This window comes from Gracilinanus agilis, chromosome 2, assembly GCF_016433145.1.
Source record: "Gracilinanus agilis isolate LMUSP501 chromosome 2, AgileGrace, whole genome shotgun sequence".
Taxonomy (NCBI): Eukaryota; Metazoa; Chordata; class Mammalia; order Didelphimorphia; family Didelphidae; genus Gracilinanus; species Gracilinanus agilis.
This window is the reverse complement of record NC_058131.1, coordinates 424,442,485-424,455,003: the sequence shown is the minus strand read 5'-3', so window position 1 is coordinate 424,455,003 and position 12,519 is coordinate 424,442,485. Positions and strand designations below refer to the sequence as shown.

The window sequence follows — 12,519 nt, the reverse complement described above, 5'->3', positions numbered from 1 at the left end:
GATTGATATTAGATTTGGATTCCAAGACAGACAATTAGTAAAATCCAGGCAATTAAGATTAAGTGACTTGCCTGGGGTCACACAGCTAGGAAGTGTCTGAAGCTAGATTTGAACCCAAATCCTTCCAACTCTAGGCTTGGTGCTCTATTTACTATACTACCTAGCTGCCCCTCTTCTTCACTTTCAATCTGTTCAGTTTCACTTTTGAGGAACTAGGTTTTCTAGAGGACAGGCCTGAATCGGCTTTCTTTGTCTCTCCCACACTGTGGGTTACCTTCAGCAGCACCCAGTTCTTCTCCCTCTACTGTCTCCCCCAAAGTGGGACTGAGCACCATCTCCCCACCTTCCCTCTTTCAAGTTTCCATCCATGTCTGGTCTTCTCCAAAAGCTGCTTCCCTAATACAATGAATACAGGTCTATACCCAGCACCCAAGAATCTATTACCCCCCCCCCCCCATTCAGGCTGAAACTTTAGGTGGTGGTCACTTGCCTGGAGTGGCTTTGCATACTGCTCCTGCACCTCAGGAATCCCTGAAGATACCTTCCGCTCCATCTCCAGCAACTGCTTCAGGTTGGTGCTGGCTTCTGAGTGGATGATATCAATATTGATCCTGAGAGTCAGGGAAGGGGGTAGGGCGGAAGGAGAGACCTCGTGAGACCATGGGTCAGAGATCATCCAGTGTCAGAACTGGAAAGGTTTGTCTCCTCTCTCCTGCTATCCATTCCCTACTCCCTCCCCCATATTACAGATGAAGAAACTGAAGACCTACAGAGCCATGATAAGAGTCCCAAAATGTAACAGCTAGACATCATTAATGATACCACAATCACCTCACTGTCAATGATACTTCACTGTCAATTGTACAGATGGGAAAACAAACCTATTTTGAGACTCAAAGGTAATAATGTGTATATAAAAGTAGATGATGATACCCCCAGAATCACAGAATGTCAGCTGAAAGTGAATGTAGATGGACATTTAGTCCAACCCACTCATTTAGAGAGGAGAAAACTGAGGCCCAACCCCCACAAAAACAAACAATTTGCCTAATCAAAGCCATATAGTTAGTCATTGGCATTGCCAGGATTAGAATCCAGGTCTCCTGACTTCCAGTACAAGGACCTTTCTAATGCATACTCTCCCAGATATGAAAAATTATTCTCATTCCATTAAAGCAATTTCTCCAGAGCTTGTGGGAAATCTTTTGTTTGTGATCTAATTGTAGGATCAGTACAGGAGTGAAAATACTTCTCTTCTGGCTGATACCCCATGGCCCAGGTGCAGCTATGCTCTCTTCCACTGGGACATGAGAGCCATGGCCAGGGACATTTCTTACCCAGCAGCCCGGGAGATGTGCTCTAGGTCACTAGGGAGCAGCAGGAGGTCAGGGTAATTTTTCTCCACTTCCTGGAAGAGAATATAAATATCTCAGCATAAACTATTACGATTAGAATTATCTTGAGGGACTGATTTTTGGGTAAGAATATATTGATTATAACAGGTTTATTAGTTAGCCCAGCATCAAAACCGATAAAGTGATAGAGGTCTCCATGGTTGTCTCTCAGGATCAGGGATCACTCGCCCTGGGTCAGACAGCTTAATAAATAGATTTTTAGGAGCTCATTATTCAGTTCCTCCCTTGACCATCCCAAGACAGCTTTAATTGGTGAAGAGCTAATTAAGAGAATATCCATAAACCTACCACTTCCCCATCACCATGTCATAGTGAACACATACACAGGAAAAGAACCATTGGCCCCTTCATTTACTAACCACATTCTGTTAAAAGGATGATATTCCTTGGGATTCCCAAGGACAAAGAAAATGCAAAAAAGTAATAGACCAGATGGTATCTCTGACCCAGATCCAGATCCAGGAATATGCAGTAAATTCTCCTGAATATATAGGAATTAATACAGCATATGAAAAACAAATTCTCACATTGAAGGCAAGGCCATTGGCTTCTCTACAGCACAAATCTACCTCAGCACCCACCACAGAACTCTTCATATAAAAAGACTCTTAATAAATATTTGTTGAATTGAATTTCAATCAAAGTCTCCTCTCCCTTAATGCCTTCAAACCCCAGCTTCTTTCTGAGCCCTCAGTGGATTTGCTAGTAGAGGGAGAGCTGCTCTATTTCCTGCTCCTGTCTGATCTAGACATAAGCCACATCTTATGGCTCTTCACCCCTAGAACAAACCAATCCTTCACTCATTTGGAGAGAAATGTTGTTCTCAGGTTTATTACCTTATGTCTTTTCCTCACAATAGTCCCAAGCCCTATTCCTTCCAAAGGCACCTCCCCTTAGCCTGTCTATGGAGGGACTTTAGGGTCTATCTATCTGAATGGCTGTAAACTGTGGCCAGTCTGTCTGCTTGATCTTCACTGGGCATGGCCAGCTCAGCTTGTCCTAGACTTTCTAAGAGCAGGGACTGGTGCCATGGAGTTCATAGGATGCTCCTTGCATAGTGTCTAGCTTGGGTCCTCCCAAAATTTTATGGTGACCACTCATGAATATTAGAGCAGGAAGGGATGTTGGGGACTGCTTAGTTTAGACTCTTCATTGTACAGAAGGTGAAACAGGCCCTAGAGGGGGAGAGCCTTTCTCAAGACCATAATCAGTAAGTGCCAAATCCCTGACCCTAAAGTTGGTGCTTTAAATTCCCATCTCTAAAATGCGCAATGGGCCAGATAATTTTTACAAAAGTAAACAAACATACTATCAATGCTTTCTGTCTTTACATAACAGTTATTTCCCAGCCCCAATTTAGATGACAGTTTCCTTGTGACATTGTATGTGTGTGATTCTGACAATATACACAATAGCCTATCCTAGACCAGGTGATTTTTCAAGATGTCCACCTCTAACATACTATGATTCTGTGAAGTAATTTAGAAGCTGGGAATTTAGGACACTCTGGTAGATAGATAGCAAAAGGAAAAGAGAATCCTGAAGTGGAAATCTTATGCCCTTATGCTTAAACTTTGTAGGGAAAAGAGCGTGTCCTAGTGGATAGGGATCTGTCCTTAAACATCTAGAAGACCTAAATTTAAGTTTAACCTTTTATACATACTGGCCATGAAACCTTTGGCAAGTCACTTAGCTTCTAGGCAACTCTCTATAATTATAGATCTCAGAGAAAGTGCCATTCTGCTTTGGCTTGAGGAACAAGTTTCTCCTCCAGGAGCTCCCTACACTAATCAAATCTCAAATCTAATTAAAAAAATATTTTTTAAATCAGGCAACAGTTGGGAATGTGGAAAACCAGGATCCCCCCTGGAGAATGTCTAGCAAAGGCTTCCAGGATCCCTACCTCCAGGATGTGATGTAGCAGGGTCACACGGCTCTGGTTGGCCTTGGTTTCTGTGAGTTTGAGCAGGGTACTAATCTTAAAACCGTCAGCATCTCCTGTATGACTCCCCTGGAACAGATCAGGGAAACCATTATTAAGTCTCCCGTAGGCAGCAAGGAGGCAGGACAGTCCCTGTGGTTTGCAGTGGGCTGGCAGGCAACTTACATAGTTGAGGAAGTTTCCAATTTTGAGAATCATTTGGCAGAAAACGGGCAAACGCTGACTGGTGAGGAGACCTGCAGAGAGAAGGACGTTTTAATGATTCAGTTCAGTGAATGAGCTTGGTTTCCAGGTACCCAAAAAGCCATCAAGGGTCTGTGCAGGATCTCTGCCAGAGGCCCTGAGGGATACGTTTGGGGAGGGTGTAGTTGTTCTCATCAGTCAGGGATATTCCTAAACACTCTCAATATCCTTTAATAGTTTCTCACTGGTTTTTCATCAAAAATTTATCTAAATCCTTCTAGAACTGGATGATGTTCATCCACAAAATAGATCATAGAATCATGGTATGTAGAGGTGGGAGGGATTTGGAGATCAATTCATCTCATAGATAATGGAAATTAAGGGTCAGAGGGCCTGAGTGACATGACTATGGCTATGGTAGGGAAGAGCAGATATGAAGGCAGTTAGGTTGCTCAGTGGATAGAGCCCTGGGTTTAGTGTTAGGGAGGCTTGAGTTCAATTTAGACCCCAGACCCATATTAGTTGCAACTCTGGGCAAGTCACCTAACCAACCTCTGTTTGCATTAAAAAACTGAAGATTTTGTCTCAGTTACTCATCTGTAAAATGAGGACACACCCAAGAAGAAAAGGGTAAACTACTTCAGTATTTTTGCAAAAAAAAAAAAAAAAAAAAAAAAGACAAATGAACAAGAAGATATGAGATAGATCCATCCTCCCTCCCTCCCTTCTTTCTTTATATACTGTTCTGGGGGGAGGGGGGGGAAGAGAGGGGGAAGGCAGCTGGGTAGCCCAGTGGATTGAGAGTCAGCCCTAGAGATGGGAGGTCCTAGCTTCAAATTTGACCTCAGACACTTCCCAGCTGTGTGACCCTGGGCAAGTCTCTTAACTCCCACTGCCTACTCTTACCACTCTTCTGCCTTGCAGCCAATACACAGTATTGACTCCAAGACAGAAGGTAAGGGTTTTAAATTTTAAAAAATGTGTGTGTGTGTGTGTGTGTGTGTGTGTGTGTGTGTGTGTGTGTGTAGTTCTGGGGNTGTGTGTGTGTGTGTGTGTGTGTGTGTGTGTGTGTGTGTGTGTGTGTGTGTGTATGTAGTTCTGGGGTCCATCCAGGAGTCCCTCCCTCAGAGGCCCTGTGGTTCCACTTACTCTCACAGGCCTTACGGATGACCTCAGCTTTGGGTTTGATCATGTCCAGTATGATGACTGTCTCTTCACAGAGCAGCATGCACTCAATCCGCAGCTGGTAGCTAAAATAGGAAATAAGTAGGGAAATGGGTCACGGGTCCATCCAGGAAGGTACTGCTACCCCAGAATGGGCTCAGCTCCACTGGGAGCCACAGAAGCTCAGAGTTGGAAAAGACCTGAGAGATCATCTAGCCCAAGCCAAACTTGAACAGGAATTCCTACAACTTCTCTAAACCTGTGGCCATTCAGCCTCCTCTTGAAGACCTTTATAAGATAGGGAACTCACTACTTTTCCAGGCATATCATTCCACTTTGGGACAGTTCTGACTGCTAAATAGTTTTTCTTTACATTGAGCCAAAATTATCCTTTCTATAGTTCTTTTCTCCCTTCTCTTCTCCTTTCTGTTGTTTTGGATTTTGTCCTGTGGGGCCAAGAAAAACAAATTTAATCTGAATGACAGCCCTTTGAATATTTTAAGACTGTGAGAATGTCACTCCCAAATCATTTCTTCTCCCATTTGCCCTTTATCTCCTACTCAGGCTGGATCCTGACAATTGCTATGAATCAAGTTGATTTCCATTCTTTCTGCATATGCATTGTACTTCTTTGATAGAGGGAAGATGTAAATGAACTAAAGTATTTTAAAAGTACTCAGCTATTCCTTTCCATAGTTCCCTGGTATCAATGGAAAACATTCAGATTATTTAAGATTGAGGCTGGGATTAGGAGAATGGACCGATGAGCTCAAATCAGACTGTAGAGTAGGTGGATGAATTTCATATTTAATTAGGGATGAGATCATTCTAGTCTGTGACCAAGAAGGCAGCAGACCTCTACTTGGTTCCAGACCAAGGAAGAATCAGGGTTCATCTAGAACAGTTTATTTAAGGATTAGGCTAGAAATCACAATGCTATTTAGTCTTGGGCTATGGAGTTTTCTTGAATATCCACATCCAATATACTTCCCTGTATCTGTTATTTCTGAATTTGTATATTATTTTGCCTTTGCCAATAAGCCCTAGAAAAGGTGCTTGTGAAGTCGAGAATACAAGGAGCTAAGAGAGAAGGGAGGGAAAGGGAGAAGAAAGGCTAAGAAGAGGCACCCAAAGGTGGTAGCAGCAATGTGTGAAAAAGGAAGGTAATTAGAACTTGGATACTACTTATTTCAGAGGCCATGGGCCAGGAAGAACAAGGTGTTAGGTCCTTTGGCAAGGGATCAAGGAAGATTTAGAAATTAATAAAGGCTGAATTTAAGGTCCTCTGGAGTAGCTCTGAGAAGAAAAAATAATGATATTCTAGAAAGCTGACGATGGGGTCAGTGAGTCCTAAGGTCAACCTAGGCCCAAACTTATTTGGCTTTAATTCATAATGCACATAAATCATAGAATCTTAAGAGTGACAGAGATAGAAGAGACCTGATAACAAAGAATGTAGAATGTCAGAGACAGAAGGGCCCCCTCAAACATAGAATGTTACAAGTTGGAAGGACTACTACAGACCATTATGAAGGAAGAAGTGGGGGCTCAGAAAGAAATAATATCTAGGTCAAGGTCCCAAAGCAAAGGAGTACCAGAGCTTGAACTAAAATCCAGGTTTTCTAGGATTTCTAGGATTTCCTGCTAGCCTAGGGTACTATATACCACACCATGAAGCAAGGGGTGATGGGAAATTCCAAAATCCTTCAGCATCAATGCCTGATGGCTAACTTATGTTAATTTTAGGACTATAGATCTGGAATTATAGGGGTCTTTAGAAGAGGCTCTAACAATATAATAACAATGTCCTTGGGAAAAGGGTTACAAAATACTTGAAAAAAATAAATAGAATTTTAGACATCATAAGAGAACTGCTATTTTAAGTGTCATACATTCATTTTATTTATCTGCTTTGTAAATTTTCACACTGAGTTTTCTTAAATGAGTTTACTAATACATACAAGATCTTTATTTAAGGAATAATTAATATGTTCTTTTCCAGAGTATGAAACATTTTCCCCACACTCCTCTCCTCTCTGGGTTTTCATGGCACAGTTCTCTCTTGGTTCTCCTACCCATCTGGCTGATCTTTCTGTCTCTTCTGAAGGATCATCATCTATGTCCCACCTCATAACTTTAAGTGTCCCTCAAGGCTCTGTCCTTGGCCATTTCCTATCCATCCTTTACACTTCAAGTGATCTCATTTTTCAAAGGTTTATCATTATCTCCATGAAGATGACTCCTAGTTGTGTAACAACCTTGAGAGCAATACCCACCAGATGTGTTATAGGCATTTTGAAGGATATACCCTACAGAGGACTCATTATTTTTTCTTCCTAAGCCCTCTTCCCCCACCTTCCTAATTTTCCTATTTTTGTGGAGGGCACAATTGATCAGGCAGGTTCAAAATCTCAGTCTTCCTTGACTCTTTCTCATCTCTATGTAGTTGTGAAATTTTGTTGATTTTAACATCACAACATTTCCCTCACACATAAAGTCAATCCAGCTACCACACTATTTCAGGGCTTGATAACTCTCAACTAGTCTCCTGATGGGGCAGCTGGGTGGCACAGTAGATAGAGGTGCTGGGCCTGAAGTCAGGAAAATGAGGCTTCCTGAATTGGAGACATTTACTAGCTGTGTGACCCTGGGCAAGTCCCTTAACCTTGTTTGCCTCAAGTTTCCTTGTCTATCAAATGAGCTGGAGAAGGAAATGGCAAACCACACTAGTATCTTTGCCAAGAAAAGCCCAAATGGGATCACAGAGTCAGGCACAACTGAACAATGATAGCCTCCTTATAGTTCTCCCTGTCTTGAGTCTTTTTCCAATCCATCCTTTACACAGATGCCTAAGTATTATATTCCTAAAGTCCAGATATGACTATGCCCACCCCTTGCTCAGGAAGACCCAGTAGTTTCCAGTTAGCCCTATGATCAAAAAAGGATTCCTTGCTTTAGCATTTAAAGCCCTTGACAATCACTCCAGCCTGTTTTCCTAGGCTTATTACATATCACTCTTTCCTGTTTAAGTTTCAGCCAAACCAGACTCTCCTATTTCCAGTTTCTAGCATACAACATTCTATCTTTGCAGAGTTGGTTCCTTGTTGTCTGGTATGCATGCCTTCTTCATTTCTGACTTTTAGAGTCTCTTAACTCTCTCCTAAACTCCTACTGAGTACCAGTTTTCTATGGGAAGGCTTTTGCTGATACACCCTCCTAGCTACCAGGGCATCTCTGAAATTATTTGGGACTTAAACTAGTATATATTTTCCATGTGTTATTAGAATGGAAGCTGCCTGAGAGCAAGGATTCACTCTTTCTTTTTTCTTTTTTTAGTCCCTTACCTTTTATCTTAGAATCCATACTAAGTATTGGTTCCAAGGTAGAAGGTAAGGGCTAGGTAATGGGGGTTATGTGACTTGCCCAGGGTCACATAGCTAGGAAGTGTCTGAAGCCAGATTTAAACCCAGGACCTCCAGTCTGCTTGCCTGGCTCTCAATCCACTGAGCTACCTAGCTGTCCCCAAGAACTCACCCTTTTATCTTTATCTTTCTCTTCCCGGTGCCCCTGACACAAAACTGGTGCTTAATAAATGCTGGCTGATCCTCATCTAAATTGCCCTTGTTTTGGGGAGTTAGGACCCACAAGGCTCAGTACTACTGTCTTGTTAGAAGGACAAACCTATGGAAAGGAGGAGCGTGGTCTCAGCTGAGCTTATCACCTTCAAGCACTTACCTGGGAACATCTAGGAGGAGGAGATAGAACTGGTCAGCATTGGCTAACTTGGCTTTCTCCTCTTGGAATGATTTTAGATTTTCCATCTGGTAAGGAAAGAAACCACAAAGGGATGAGGGCTCCCCACCCAAGGAAGACCGAAGTTCTGGCAGCCCAAACTGCTGAAAGCAGCACCTTCTTGATGTCCCCACATCATCCCTACATTCAAGCTCTGTGTGCTCTAGGGAGCATCCTCTGATCCCTTTCCAGCCCTGCTCCAACTACTACAATTCTTCTGGCTAAATAGAACACTCTGGCTCAAGATCACACTTTGCCCCCTTTTAATTTAATAACTGATGTGTGTGTGAGCGATTTCTCCGTCAGGGCAGGTATTAGACTTTCTCCTTCCCCTTCTTTGTCTCTTCCAAACCACGAAGCCTTAGACCTTGACTAGGATCTTCACTTTATCTTGTTTGTACCCCCTGCATGGACAAGCACAGGATTGGACACACAGAGGATTTGATAAAGTTACCCATCACCTTATAAATAAAACAAAGTTGAGAATCCCTTCTCCTGGCACAACTTACTTCATGCTTCTCTGGGAGCAGTTTGAGGAGCTGCTTCAGAACTTCCACATCAAACCTGGTCCTGTCCCCTCTACGGATCATGTCTGTGATCTCCTCGTTGGGGCTGTAGAAGGGGCAGTTAGGTGTGACTCAGCACTCTGCTCAACAAAGCCAGGACTGGCCCCTCATGTGCATCACAGTCTCCAAGTTGGAGGAGACCTCAGAACCCATCCTGTCCTGGCGTTGACTGGTTCAACCACAGAATGTCCTCTATCCTTGAACTTTTAGCCTCTTTGTCCTATTTGCTCCTTCAAGCCCTGACTACTGAATGAGGTGCCTGTTCCATTGCTCCCATTCCCAAATCATTATATGCTGATGTTTTGGAAAGTAACTTAGAATTGTGCTCCCCAAAGTGCTAAACTTTGCATATCTTTGATGCAGCTATACTTCAATTAGGTCTATACCTGAAAGAGATCAAAGGAAGAAAAAAAGAATCCTAGGTACACAAATAATTATCATACCTTTTTTGTGGTGGCAAAGAACTGGAAACTAAGGGGATTCTTATCAATTAGAGAATGGCTGAATAAATCATGGCATATAAATTGTGCCATAAGAAATGTTGAAGGGGATGGTTTCAGAGGAACTTGGGAAGACTTAAATGAATTGATAGAGAAAGAAGGGAGTAGAACTACGACAACAATTTAGAGAATAACAAGACTTTAAAAGTCTTAAAAAATTAAAAAAATGGAGGAAACTAGGTGGCTCAGTGGAATGAAAGACAGGAGGTCTCAGGTTCAAATCTGGCTTCAGACACTACTACCTGTGTGACCCTGGGAAAATTACTCAATTGTCATTGCCTAGCCTATTGCCAAATATTGCCAAATATTGCCAACACACTCTTCTGCCTTGGAACTAATTCATAGTATTGATTCTAAAATGGAAAGTAAAGGTTAAAAAAAGTCTTAAGAACTCTGATATGTACAATAACCAGTCAGATTTCGGAGGACCAATGATGAAACATGCTCCTTAAAAGAGAGGTGATGAACTCTGGGTACAGACTGAGACATGTATTTTTTGGATATGGCCAATGTGGGAATTTGTGTTGCTTGATGATTTATATTTGTTACAAAGATTTTTCTTTTTTTTTAATGTGTGTGTGGGTAGAGATGAGAGATATTTTTTTGTTAATTAACAACTTTGTTAATTAATAAATTAAATTTAAAAAATTATATGCTACTAGAGGAAGTCACAGAACTGTCTCTTTCTTCTCAACAGATGTCCTTTCCTTGTACTTAACTTTGCAGATGAGAAAATTGAGGCCATCTGCTCTGGGGTCCCTCTTCTCCCCTAATCTCCTCCTTAAAACTTGTCTATAACATTTCCTGTTTTCTCTTCCTTAGATCTAGTCTTTAAGATCAAAGGCTCATGGTATCATAGTCAGAACTGGAAGGGCCCTTAAAGTTGATTCAATCCAACTCTCCTCATTTTATTGCTGAGGAAACTGAGGCAGATGGAGATTAAGTGACTTGTTCAGGGTCATACAGCTGGCATGTGTCTAAGGCTAGATTAAACTTGGATCTTTCTGATGCTAAATCCAGTATTCTATCCTCTAAACTCCCAACCCTCCCATATCTCTCAAGGAGTTTTGCATATGGAACCTACAAATTCTCATTCATATTCTCTTGCTCCTCTCAGCTCCCTTCATTCCATTCTTCCTTCCCCCCATCATCCAAGTGTCCTTCTATGTACTAGGTCTTTCCCCACTTACTACAAACATGCCTATATTTGAAAAGGAGTCTCTTCTATTGCAAACCCAAGTATTCATCAGGGATTCTGATGTATCTTGGAAGACACAAAGTTCTCCAAGGGAAAAGGAATGGTGAAAGTGTCAGGCAGTACAAGTCAGGCTTGTATGTAGGCTTCCCACATGGGTGCTTTTTTGTGACAAAGGTTAGCTTGCCCTTCTGACTCCAATACTTACCATTTGAATTGCTTCAGAAAAATGTTCAGATTAAGACTTTTCTTGGCATCTAGAAATGTAATCTGGGAAAAGAAAACAAAGTCCAACCCACCCCCCCAAAGCAAGGGTCACATGAGAAGCAGCAAGAGGCAATGGAAAAAGCCCTGAAACTTGGGAATTCGAAAACTTGGGCCACATGATCCTAGGCAAAGTCCCTTCTCCAATCTGAGACTTAGTTTTCTCATCTGTAAAATGGGAAGAATAACCTTGTTCTACCCTACAGGGCTATCAAAAAGAAAGCACTTTATATAGTCTGAAGTGCTTTCCAGATGAGATCTTCCTCTCTCCATGTAGTACCTCCTAGGCCAACCCATCCAGCCAGGCTACCTCTTTGGGCTCCTTCTTGGCTGGTGCTGCCTCCTTCTCCTTGGGCTTTGTGATTGGGAAACAGAAGCGCTTTTCAATGCTGCTGTAATCAGGCTCCATGGCCTCATTGCTCAGGCTACTCACTGATGCCCACATGGAGTGACTGTCTGCAAGATAAAAGATAGGCAAGGTGTCAGACTTGATTTAATGTTTTGTTGACTGTCTATACTTCAGAAAATAACTGAGAAAATGTTAATAATGCAGACTTAACTCAAAAGTATGTTCTATATATATTTTCCCTCTCCCACCTTGGAGAGTTTGGTAGTTAAACATTTCTCAGTACGCCCCAGAAGAAACCCAACTCTCTCATGAAGCAGCTTATTTCCAGTGCCTTCTTTCTGTTAATTATTCCTTGTTTATCCTCTACATAGCTTATTGTGTCTATTTGTTGGCACATTGTCTCCCCTATTAGATTATAAGCTTCTTGAGGGCAGGGACTATCTTTTGCCTCTTTTTTTATATTCCCAATGCCTGGCATAGTGCCTAGCACATAATGGGTACTTGATTCTCCTTTCTTCCCTCCCTCCCTCCCTTCATTAGCTTTAACAAAGAGCCAGTTCTACAAGGTCTAACGCTACAGGTTGGATGCTTTACACCAGGGGCATCAAACCCAAATAGAAAGGGGGAGGGGTCCTAACTGGTACATAAGGATCCCTACAAGTTGCATATCGATTTAGTTTAAAAATGTAATATTATCTATATTTTATTGTAGTTTTACTTATTTTGTTAAATATTCCCCAATTACATTTAAAAACAAAAAACAACTCTTACCTTCCTTCTTAGAATCAATGCTGTGTATTGGTTCCAAGGCAGAAGAGCAATAAGGGCTAGATAAAGGTTAAGTGACTTGCCCAGGGTCACCAAGCTAGGAAGTGTCTTAGGCCAGATTTGAACCTACAACCTCCTATCTCTAGACCTGGCTTTCTATCCACTGAACCACCTAGCTGCCCTAGTCCTCTCTCATCCTATTACATTTTAATCTGATTCAAGCCACTCTCAGGGAGTGTTGTGGGCTACACTTTTGGCAATTCTGCTTTATAGGTTTTCATTTGCATTAGATTAAAAATATACAAGTTACATGCAGTTAGTTAGCTCAGTGAATTGAGAGCCAGGCCTAGAAATAAGAGGTCCTGGGTTCAAATTTGACCT

The 12,519-nt window shown here is 41.9% G+C and overlaps 1 protein-coding gene across 1 annotated transcript in view; it reads right to left on the bottom strand.

Moving 5' to 3' along the window:
- INF2 (inverted formin 2) overlaps positions 1 to 12,519 on the bottom strand; it is a 90,282-nt gene that overhangs the window by 12,348 nt on the left and 65,415 nt on the right. Inside the window, exons 9-17 of the mRNA XM_044664645.1 lie at positions 11,332 to 11,477; positions 10,966 to 11,027; positions 9,006 to 9,108; positions 8,440 to 8,525; positions 4,690 to 4,790; positions 3,523 to 3,593; positions 3,319 to 3,426; positions 1,338 to 1,408; positions 491 to 611 (exon numbers count right to left, since the gene is read on the bottom strand). Coding sequence (XP_044520580.1) covers positions 491 to 611; positions 1,338 to 1,408; positions 3,319 to 3,426; positions 3,523 to 3,593; positions 4,690 to 4,790; positions 8,440 to 8,525; positions 9,006 to 9,108; positions 10,966 to 11,027; positions 11,332 to 11,477 — 869 coding nt within the window. The remainder of the gene's footprint in view (positions 1 to 490; positions 612 to 1,337; positions 1,409 to 3,318; positions 3,427 to 3,522; positions 3,594 to 4,689; positions 4,791 to 8,439; positions 8,526 to 9,005; positions 9,109 to 10,965; positions 11,028 to 11,331; positions 11,478 to 12,519) is intronic.